General features: G+C 45.2%; 1 protein-coding gene across 1 annotated transcript in view; it reads right to left on the reverse strand.

Moving 5' to 3' along the window:
* The window catches only part of SRPX2 (sushi repeat containing protein X-linked 2), a 204,784-nt gene extending 198,208 nt beyond the window's left edge, over positions 1-6,576 (reverse strand). Inside the window, exons 1-2 of the mRNA XM_086918793.1 lie at positions 6,505-6,576; positions 4,413-4,496 (exon numbers count right to left, since the gene is read on the reverse strand). Coding sequence (XP_086774919.1) covers positions 4,413-4,496; positions 6,505-6,559 — 139 coding nt within the window. The 5' untranslated portion in view covers positions 6,560-6,576. The remainder of the gene's footprint in view (positions 1-4,412; positions 4,497-6,504) is intronic.
* Between the last annotated feature and the right edge of the window lie 5,750 nt (positions 6,577-12,326).

Below are 12,326 nucleotides of genomic sequence, written 5' to 3' on the forward strand. Positions count from 1 at the left end.
AAGAGGGGGGAGGAGCCAAATGCAGCAGTCTCCCGGACTCCACCGACCCCGTAAACAGCCCCAACCACAATTGTCATCAACACAGCAGTAGCGGCAATCAAAACTGCAGGTGGGGAGAGACATTTCAAAATATACGAATAAATCAGAAAAAGGGCAGTCCCATCCTAGTCCCAGCCCATTAACGCGTCCATATCACCAAAGTAATCACCCAGCCCTGGCCCGATCTCGGGCGACCCCATGCATCCACCCACCGCAAGAAGTCACAACCATAGGAGAAGGGGGAAAGCAATAGAGCAAAGAAACCGCCTAACACTGGCCCAATCTCGGAGATTTCCCAGGACTCACCCCTCGTCGAATGCCAACCCCCTACACAACAAAGAGACAAGATGGAAGCGTAGAAAAAGGGGGAGACTCGTAGTCACAAAATGGACGGTGCCAATTTCCCTTCATGTGTGCCAGCGAAATACAGTGCATTGCGAACATCATATAAAACAAGGAGAGTCACACTAGAACAAAAATTAAGGAGTGCCAAATCAAACCCGCGCTAGCCAGGAATGCGCAGTCCTCACAGAGAAATCAGCTAACCCTGTCCAGTCCGCACTCGACCCTTCGGCCAAAGTCCACACAGAGCGATCCCCACTGGCAAAACAAAGAGACAAGATGGCCGCTCCCAGCAGATAGATGGTGTCTCAATACAAAATGGACGGGTCCGTCCTCGATCAGTGCCATTGACCCCACGAAGCAACGCCAGCTGGTTCTCCCAAAGTGAGAAAAGAAGGAAAGTCACAAGCTGAGTCAAAAAAACATGGGCAAGGAGATTAGGCGGTTGAGGGGCACTCGGCGGCAGTCCCCGAGGCGGCAAAGTCTCGGCAAAGACCATGGGCTCCGGCGAAGGCGGTAACAGTGTAGCGCTGGCAAAGTTAATGGGCGCTCGCGGCAACATTGTAGCCCGGTCTGGAGTCAGGATAGACATAGCAGCATAACGAGGGAGACAGACCGGTGGTGCGTAATCCGCCGAGGGCGTAGCAGCCTCAAGTGTATCGCACAGCAAAAGAAAGCCCACACGCGCTTCTGCTCGCAGGTCACGAATAGCGTCAAGGATAGAGCCACAGGTCAGAGCGGCCGGGGGTTCCATCTTCGCACCGGTCACCAACGCGGCACTCATGGCAGGATAGCACCCGGGGCGCTGCAGCAGAGTACAGTCATAATTCGAGGCAGGATTGGCATTAAGCGCGGTCAGACCCACCATTGCGTCGGCTCCAGCAGGGGAAACACAGGGGCGCAGAGGCACAGGTATCACCAAAACAGCGAGGACACAGGTCGCTATGCCAGGGCAGGGCTTGCAAGCGGTGGACAGCGCGCAACAAAAGCCCCGTGATGATATCCGCGGATCGGGAGCAGGCTTGTGGGGGACTCGCAGTGTTCAAGTGTCCGCCATCATGGAGGTGGCGCAGCTTGTCTTACTTGAGGGTCCCGGTGCGGAGTCACCCGTGAAGAACTCCCGGTCGGCAGGCTCTCAGTGAGCAAGTGAAGGGCAGGCGTGGGCAGCAGCAGATGGTAGTGCCCGTCAAGGCGCCAGGGTCAGTCCGCAGGCACAGCTCCTCGTTGTTCCGGCAGCCGCCATATCCGCTTCCCGACTCGGGACACAGGAGCAGGGGTAAAGACGGACGCCGCAGATTACTCGGCAATCCGGCGGATTTTCAGGCAGGCAGGGACCTCGGGAGAGCACCATCCCGCTCAGCTCACTTTTCCCGTCCTCTCGCTAGCGTTTCATGACAGGAGACAGGACAGGATTCCGTCGAGAAGGACAAAGGATCGGGGAGCCGAGAGACTACACGTCCGTGCACATCGCCATCTTGGCTCCTCCCTCCCCATCTCCTTAATTAACGTAGACTGCAAGGTCTATGCAAAGGTCCTAGCAGCGAGACTAAATGTGCAGATTCCAAACCTAATCCACAACTCACAGGTGGGGTTTCTCAAAAACAGGATGTCCCAGGATAACAAGAGACTCCTATGTCACCTAATAAACCACGCCTCTAACAACACTAAACCAGCAGTCATTATCGCACTCGACGCCGAAAAGGCGTTTGATAGAGTGTCGTGGCCCTTTCTTGACCAGCGCATGCAATGGTTCGGGCTAGGGGAAAACTATAGAAGAATGGTGATGGCGCTCTATAACGAACCGAAAGCCCGCGTGGTAGTCAACGGGGGCACCTCTGACCCCCTAAATCTTGGAAGAGGAACCAGACAAGGCTGCCCACTTTCCCCAGCACTTTTCCTACTTTCCCTGGAACCACTACTGACCATGATCAGGAATAACACTGAAATAAAAGGAATCCCAATCATGGGCAATATGGTTAAGCTAGCTGCATATGCGGACAATATACTCATCGCAACAAAGGGCCCGGGCTCCTCGATAGCAGTCCTAATGACCACCATTGAAGATTACGCACAGGTATCAGGCTACAAACTCAACAGGGACAAATCTGAATGCAAACCACTAAATGTGCATACAACAAGGGCGGTATTAGGGGACTCAGGGTTGGCCTGGCAGAAAAGCTTCCTGAAATACCTTGGCATCTACTTCGGCAGGAATCTCAAGTCGTCACTGGACTACAACGAAAAAATAATATTAAACAAGCTAAAAGAGAAACTAGACTCATGGTCACCAAAGTTTGTCAGCTGGTGGGGCAGGGTAGAAACAATAAAAATTATGCTAACCCCCATGGTTAACTACATGCTTAGTATGCTCCCACTCATAACTACGGAGGACTTCCATAAAAAGTTGGATATCCTGACAAATAAATTCCTCTGGAGAGACAAGACACCCAGGATAAGCGTACAGAAATTAAAGCTAAGCAAAACCTTAGGGGGACTCAACCTCACCAACTTTAAAACATTCCAGACAGCGTGTCTAGCCAAACAAGGGTTATACTGGCTCTCACCAGAGCAGGAATACACGCCGGTATGGCTGGCGCTAGAGAGAGCAATTCTAAAAGGTCTTGACCCCCTAGCCCTACTCACAGCTAATAAACACCCTGAGGCCAACAACACCATACTCAAAAACACCAAGAACGCTCTCCTCAAAGTCGACAAAAGAATGGAAAAGAGCATTAAAACACAAGATGGGAATCTATTTGGTACAACACTAAAATAAAATACAAAGACAAGATACTTTTCTAGAGAGTCTCAATACCCCGCTCACATTTGACTGCCTAAAACAAACACACAACCTACCAGATACAGAATTCTACAGCTTCCTAAGAATAAGGGCGGCCATCACAAGAGCAGACCTAAACAAAGAAGTCCCATCAATCTTCCAATACATGGCGAACCTAAACAAAATCGGCCACCAAACATCGCACCTATACAAACTCCTGAGCCCGAAAACACCAAGATTAAACGCCAAAACAATAGAGTATTGGGAAGCCCACCAAAGTAGACAGTTCAGTGAGAAGGAAAAGATACACCTCTGGACATCAGCAGCAAAAACTAAAGTCACTCCAATCCTAGCACAAACTAAATACTGGCTTCTTCACAGATCGTATTGGACGCCAGATCGCCTGGCGGCTGTCGGGCTCCGAAATAGCGATCTGTTTTGGAATTGCCATAAAGAAAAGGGAGACTTAGCACACCTTATCTTTTATTGCCCTAAAGTCAAGACACTCTGGGAGAGAATAAGGGAGTTCATACATAAGCTAATTGGGTACTCGCCACAACCAGACTTCCTAGGTGTAGTCACTGCCTTCATGGCTCCAGAAATCCAGTCAAAAAACGATAGTCAACTGATTGACCTCCTACTCACAGCGGCTGTTAAAACTATCCTAGCTAATTGGAAAGACACAGGGAAAGCCTCCTTCAAAAGTTGGTTCAACCGGATCACTTTCCTAAGAGGGGCGGACAACATAACACTAAAACAATCACCAAAATGCAGCTCAAAGGGCGAGATGTGGCACTCCTTGGACAAATACCTGGGCTCGCACAAACCACCTTAGGCAGCCCACATGTCTCAGTACCCCGCCCCCAGCCTCCGTCCATCGCAAACCCTGGAAGTATGCCCGCTTACAAACCGGCTGCCCTTACTGTCCTCTCTTCTCCTTCTTTCTTTTTCCACTTTCGCTTCCCTCTCTCTAGAGGGCAATACATAGGCCCATCAAGGCAGCATACGCCATAGATTGTAAATGCCTACCCAACGTGTAAGTGTCCAATCATATATACTGTACGCCAGCTGTAACCCCAACGGCGTTATAACGAGACCAGTATTGCCTTCACTATCTCTGTACATATTATGTAAAAACAACTCTAATAAAATCTTTTGAAATTAAAAAAAAAAGAAAAAAAAAAGAAATGTATTGTGTCTGTCCAGGAATATAACAATGATGCCCCAATACCCCATAACAAAATTGAATTACCGTGATAGTTGAGCAAGGACATGGCAGGAGCTTCTTCAACAGGCACCTCATTGTTCGGACTTCCATCTGCAAAGTAGCCAGAACCTACATAATAAGAAGGAATATTGGGTGTTTTGTATTGTCATTATATGTTTAGTTCACCTAACCTAATTTTGCTCATTATTGTTATCGTACAAGGAAAAATACAACTATGAAGAAAAGGCAGCGATCACCTATATCATCCTATAACATTAAACACGATGTTGCATGCACACCCTAAAAACCATAAGACCCGCTCTCTACATGTTCACAGTGGAGGGCCATACATGGCCCCAGAATGGGCTTTGTATCAATATTTTTGATGGCAAGGCTATGGGCTGATCACGATATTCCAACTTGAAACTCTTTGAGGCATGCATATAATTCAGATTTCTTGTTTTCGGTGCTTATTAAATATTTTTTTGATTCAGTTTAGTATTTTTTAAGTGTTTTCTAAAAATCAGGGTTTTCCTGAGGGTACACAAACAAAATTCGCTGGAGACAGTGCTTTTCCAGGATTTACAAAATACATTCACAGATACAATTTTTACTGTACAGGGCCTATTTCTCTCGCACTTTAAAAACAGGAAGTAAGGAAAAACAAACAGCACAGTTCTCTGATGTCATCTGTCACGTGTACGTGTGAACACAGAGGTGAGTGTGTATTTGCATTGGGCGTCGGCTTTAGGCACAGCTGACTAGTACATGCTCGCATCTCGCGGGCACCTTAGCACTGTTTACACTGATGTTCTAAGCCTTAGCACATGTCCTCCCCGCATACAATGTACAGGTGTCTCTGGATACTGAATCTCTCCCCTGGTTTATCGTGTGCCCAAGATATGGACTTAGACACGCCATGTTGGACACGCCTCCTTGGTCCAGACCTGCTGCGCAGTGAGTGCACCCAGTGCCGCTTTTAAAATCAACATCTTTGTGATCTTGAACGTGGCAAACCTAAAAGTACTTGATGCATGCGCAGAAACGGGAAACAACCTTTACAACGCAACTTTTACAACGCACAACCATTACATCAACACTTTTACAACGCAACAGCTATTACATTGCATGCCATTAGAACACAACCATTACAACGCATGACACTACAACGCATACCACTACAACGCATGTCATTACAACGCAGTCATTACAACGCATACAATTATAATGCATACCATCACAACGCATAGTACCCTTACACAATCCAACACTTACCCTACTGTTGCACCCCCTGGAATTAGAATAGTAATTGTTACCCCTACACTATCCAATACTTACCATACATGCAATGTAATGGTATGCGTTGTAATGGTATGCGTTGTAAAGGTATTATGCGTTGTAATGGAATGCGTTGTAAAGGTAGTTTTTAAAAATTTGTTGTAATGGCATGCGTTGTTTGGAATGCGTTGTAATGGATGTTGCGTTGTAAAAAATGTGTTGTAAAGGTATGCGTTGTAAAAGTATGCGCTGTAACGTCATACATCCGCAGAAACTGACACCCTCCTTGGTAGCGGTGTCCTGCTGCTGCAGTGTGTCCTTTACTGCTGCTGCTTGCTGCTGAGTGCACATGTCACAATGAATGTGTTCCCACTTCCACCTCCTTAACAGCAGAAGGAGAAGCAAAACCGTCCGTGGGCAACAGTCACTTAAATTCAGACTCCCGCATTCCATGCAGTTTTCACAGAGCATGACCCTGATCTGTCCTTGGAATGAATCCCAGTTTCCACATCCTATCTGGCAGGAAACAAACCCTCTGTAAAGTTCACACCACATAAATGCAGCGACAAAGCCCTCAAAATACTACGCAGCACCCAGCAGGCAGGAGTGGCACACCTGAGCGTGGAAAAGAGAGCATGGGCTCATAGCAGCAATTACAGCAATAACCACAGTGTCAAAGGAGTAATCATGGCAGTGAAGTGTCAACAGTAAAAAAATAGAAACAGATTGAAGGATATTAAAAATGACACAATATCAATTATTAAAGCAGATATGGCGCAATCAGAAATGCATCGCAAGTGTACGCACAGCACATGGCAGCAATCAGGCGAGAGTGTATCTTCCACTACCCTGCTCCTACCTTGAGTGACTCTGTCAGCCAGTGAAGTGCTAAGATCAAGGATGTAGATAACCATACCAGCAGGGTCGGATGCCAATGATGGCAATCGGGCATGGGCCGGTGATTAAGTGCCAGCACTAGACTGCTTTTTTCGGGCCTCTGTCAACTGCCCACAGTGTTGAAAGAGGCTAGGTGTTGTTGTAGCTTTTGGGCCATTCTCACCTAGTTGTCAGTTCTCACCACGGCCCCCATGGGTACAAACTGTCCCAGAAGTAAAGCAATGTCATTCACCTTTCGCCTTCCCCTCTTCTGTCAACTAGGATTTCACATTTAGGTCATAGTGGGAGGGGGTGGGTGAGTGCACAAAGGCTGAAAGTCCTCATTGGAAGCACAGGCCAGGTGTTGTGGCCATTTTCAACTCAACCTGGCCGGTTCAAATTTCATTAGGTAATCGACCGAGCACATACCCAGTTTATTTTGTATACTTGTAGTACGCACTTGCTGGAGAGATCTGTGTTTTGTCTAGTCAGGTTTAACTTATCATATATTAGCAGAGAGGGTTTATATTGTATCGTATTCTAATTGCATTTATATAGCACTTACTACCCGTGACAAGGCGTTGAAGCACTTTTTCAGCGAGTAACATGCTACTCCGGAACCCTTACAGTGTTAGTGGTCATATAGTAAGATATGAAATTAATTTGATTGGTGGATATGTTAGTCTGTTGTTTGGATTGAAAATGATAGTGGAGTGATAGAAGGGAAGGATTTAGAATTTTTTGTGGGAGCTCATGGCAGTAGGAGGAGGCTAGGGATGAGTAAAAGGGAGGTGGAGGAGCCTGAGTAAAAAGGAGGTGGAGGGGCATGAGTAAGAGGGAGATGGAAGGGGAAGAGTCAGAGGGAGGGTATAGAAAGGCTTGTTTTGAGGATCTAAATAGTAAAGAGAGGTATAGGGTAATAAATAGGGTAGTGCATTGGATATGCAGAATTAGAAGACAAGTAATAAATAAATAGGTAAAAGTAATAAATATATATCGATCCAAAAGTAATAAAGATAGATTCATAAGTACATGGAAGGAATATAGTTGCATTAAGGAAAATAGTATATGTTGATTAAATCTACAATAAATAAACTCTGGCTTTCAAGTGGTGTGTACTTTAAATTAGTTTTATGTATTTGTATATATATTTTTTGTATATCGATAGTGAAGCAATTGTAGATAAATAGTTATGATAAAAAGATTTACTTATTTATGCAGTCACTTATATACATGTTAAAAACATATAATAATGTAACTATCAGTAATATGTACATTTGTTAAGCAGAACTAATTAATATCTATATACAACTATGGATGAAAAGCTGGAGAAGTGTGGCTCACTGGTAGGCAGGCAGACCCTGAAGCAGAGGTCAGACCCGGGACCAGGGTTCAATTCCCGACGCGGCAGGCTCTTGAGCTCAAATGTCCATGGACTCGATAATTCTCGCTTCGGTGCCTGACCTAATCATGGGTTCACACTCTGCAACTCTGGGCATTAAGCTTGCTTAATCTCCACAACGGCCCCCCCGCGGCGGGATGCCTGGCTTTCACCTTGGGGATGCCCTATAGGGGCTATCTCACAGGGAAAAGCCAGGACGGGTTCCCAAGGCAAGCGCGGAGATACCCCTTCGGGGGTCGATTCAGGCGCTATATAAGAAACATAATAATAATAATAATTGCACAGGTTGAAATAGACAAATTGTCTGAAAAAGTCAGCAAAGTTGTAAAAGATGCTCTGGAACCTATTTTATCTCGTTTAGTTTATATAGAAGAACATCTTGTCCAACTTTAGCAGGACCCAAGGAACTGATTGGCACCCATAGATCGAATTGACATGGACAATCTATCCTGCCACAAAAAAGGGTATTTGATGCTTCCCTAGCGCCTCCCAGGCTGTATTGGCCCCAACGAGAGGTTTATCCACCATAAATAGTCGGGGGGGGGGGAGAATTACAATAAACCATAAATACAACCGGCCCAGGTCATAGATTACCAACGGGATAGGGGGCAAATGAAATCTTAAATTTACCCCCTGATTGCACCCCATATACATTGATCTTGACAATGGGGTTCCTCACCTCCTCTCAGGCCAACAAGAAAGCTGCCTGAGCCATATAAATAAATCAGCACATTGGTGCTTTAGCAAAATGTTATCACATCTAAATTGTTCTGAACAGATCATCAAGGCAAGGAGGATGAGCTGGATGGGTTGCACAACTAAATGTGTGGAAGGGGACTGCGTAGTACTTAATTTCAACAACGCTAGATGCGCGTCTCTTGCTCTGTAGCACATTAGAGATTCACCTAATGAATTAATAAAGGCTTATCCACTGGGTTATTTCTACCCCCAACCACCATGGGAATAGCAAGAGGCAATACACCTCCAGGGCTAAAGCTTAAAAGACACTTACCCCCTCAGCCCCTTCCATTTACTCACACCAATCGCTTTGAATCTCTCACTGGTTTGACGGATATTGACTGACTACTTGTGCATTCAGGTAGCCTAGTCGATTTGAGAAGAACAAGTTTACAACGTGCCAACCTAGGGAGAGATTCACATGAAGATGATATTGGTATTAGGCAGTTCACAGACTTAGCTGGTCCCACTTTGCCAAACATCAGCAGCCCTAGTAATGATATGGAAAAGATACTCCCCAATGATACTCTTGGAGGGTAGGGGTTTGGTGTTGCAGCCCTGAACATCATGCCTGTCATTACGTTAACTGAGTGCGGTTCAGTGAGTCAGGGACATAATACTCCCCCATGTAAAGTTATTTCATGGAATAGCGCAGGTATATATGCCAAACTGTCTGAGGATTGGATGGAGTATATTTGGGATTTTTACATCATTTACCTCCAGGAAACATGGCATAAAGTTGATATGGTACTGTACGGTTACTGTTCCTTTACCATCCATGCAACTCCTTCACCAGCTGGGAGGGCAAAAGCAGGGCTTGTGCCCTTAATCTCAGTTAAATATGGGTCCATACAAGCCCTTGTTGTGAAGTCCTCATCCTGGTACCAACTAATCCTCATCTCCAATTTGATTCGAGCGATGTTATTACTATTAAACTGGTACTATAACATCTTTGACCATAATAGTAGTCATGTGATTGGAGGCCTACAGGTAGAGATTAATAATTGTGCGGGGAAGTGGCAGCCTTTATGCATCCTTTGGGTGGGGGATTTTAATTGCACCATTTGTTCATTTAGCAACAATGAAGTCTGTGGGCTGATGGACACAGAGGGCCAGCCACAGTGGCATTTTATCCACACAGCACAGGGTGAGGCTCTAAATTCTATTATTTTTGAAAATGACCTGGACCTTATTAATACTATTAACTTGGTCAGCAGCTCCCTACCTCAGTGCACTACTTATGCTGGAGGTGGCAGAGAAAGCACTATTGATTTTATGCTTATCACAAGAACGTTCTCCCTGCTTGTTGGTGACTTTGAGGTGGCACCAAATATTGCAGGCGACCATAATCCCCTTGCTGTCTCCTTCAGTATAACAGCTAAGTTTGGGAATGGCGATAGCTGCCCCATCCATTTATTCAAAATAAAGGGATAAGACTAAACTGGGGCAAAATTAACCCTACCCAGTTTGAGGTAAGAACTGTTACAGCAAATCTAAACCTTAATATGAGATGCCTCCAAGATGATTCTCTCCCTGACAAGGCGGTTGATGATTTTGAACTGATCTGTGCAGATGTGTCAAACAATTTGACCGGTTCAGTTTGGAGTAGTGAACCGAAGAAGACACAGTGTTTTAACAATGAGTGTTCCAGAGCTCTTTAGAACCTTAAAAAGGCCATCCATGCTAACCCCTGTGATAGTACACACATTAAAAACTTAAGACAGACTTCTAAAAATACTATCAAGCAAAGGAAAGATGAACTCATTAATTTAGCTTGGGAGGACTTGGAGAGAGCCAGTGCATTAAAAGACACCAAAAGCTTTTGGAATATCATAAATCGTCCCCTATGCATGGATGAGTCTAATAGGGGGCAACTTGGGAATCCCTTTTTTCAGCCATATTTAACCCAAACAGTGCTTCGTTAGTGAAGGGAAATGGGGAACCGACATTTGATTCGTCATTGATCTTACAACTGAGTTCATCATTCACAGTGACTGAAGTTGAGGAGGCTTTAGCGAGGGGAATCTGCATTAAAGCCCCAGGCCCCGATGGGGTCCCTAGACCTATTTAAAAGAAACCCCAATCTGTGGTCACCCTTCCCTACTTTTCAAAGCTGTGGTGATTGGCCCTATTTCAACAACTTGGAAGGAGGCCATTGTGGTCCCAGTGTATAAGAAGGGCAACAGGAGTGACCCTGCCTGTTAAAGGCCAATTTCACTAATCGACGCCACTGCTAAGTTATTGGGGAGGGTCGTCCTTGCGTGCCTTGAGACCTGGGTGAACAGTACAGGGATTGTGTCTAGATTGCAGTATGGTTTTAGAAGGGGTATGGGTACTGCGGAACAGTGCCTCATTTGTCTCTAATTATGGGCAAATACTTAAAAGCATGGAGGGGTTCTGTCCATCTGGCCTTTATGGACTTGTCCAGTGCCTTTGACACTGTTAATCTGGGAAAATTGTGGGTACTGATGGGGAAAATGGATTTTGAAGATGCCCTCTTCTCCCTTTTATGTAGGCTTCATACTTCCACTATCGTTGCCATAACATAGGGCTCTTGGGGGGGAAAAGACAGGCCTAATTGTCTCCACAGAAGGTGTTCGACAGGGGTGAATTTTAGCTCCATTTCTCTTTTTATTGTACACAAATGGCTTAGAGGCATTTTTAAAAGAGAAGGAACTCGACTTTCTTAAAATTTTATCTTACGTGGACAATACCATGCTAATGGCCCTGACAGCTAATAGGCTCCAAAAATCACTGAATGCTTTTACAGATTTTATGGAAGCATAGGATGATTAAAAGTACATTTTATCAAATCATATGTTATGTGTGTGGCCTCAAAGCAACCAAAACAAGAACATGTATTGTAAGAGGTAAGATTATTGACAAGCTGTCCAATCTTACTTATTTAGGGATCATTTTTAATAACACTATGAATTGGGACCCCCTTATTGCCGCAAGGGTCCAACACACTAGTTGGGTTGTGGAGGGGTTATTCCGCTTTGCCACTAAGCTAGGACACAAGCCGGTGACAGAATTGATTACCCTCCATAAAGCTAAATGCTTAAAATCGACACTTGCATGTATTGGAAAATAAATGTATAAAAAGGCTATTGTTGGCCCCAAATAGTGCCCCCACACTTTTTTGTCATTACAAGCTAGGGCTGGTCTATCTTGAAGATCGAATAGATATCGCACCTCTGCTTCTTTGGCCAAAGATTTGGCTGTCTGAGGACACCATTATTCTGAAGAGAAGTCATTAAGGACTGTACCAACTTAGATAGCGCATTGTCGATCCCTTGGCTTCGCTTTGTGAAGGATACATTTCATGAGTTAGGTCTGGGGCACTACTATGACAACCCTGCAAGTATCCACACAAATGCGAAAGCCATTACAAAAGAGGCACATTATTCTGGGGCTTACAAGCGTTGCTTAAAACTGGTAGTGTCAGGTCCCCTATGATTGTTCCCTGCAGAACAGCAATTCTATTTAGCTTTTCAATGTTCAAGTACGATTGCTCTTGTCTAGATTTCGTTTAAGCACCTTGCATTTTTTAGTGGCATGCCCCAAACAAGCAGGATGGGTGGATAAAGTACTGCCTTGTCCGTGTGACAATTTGGCAGCTCAGAGCACTGTGCACTTTACGTTGTTTTGTTCCCTTTATAACA

Source organism: Lissotriton vulgaris, chromosome 4_1, assembly GCF_964263255.1.
Source record: "Lissotriton vulgaris chromosome 4_1, aLisVul1.2, whole genome shotgun sequence".
NCBI lineage: Eukaryota > Metazoa > Chordata > Amphibia > Caudata > Salamandridae > Lissotriton > Lissotriton vulgaris.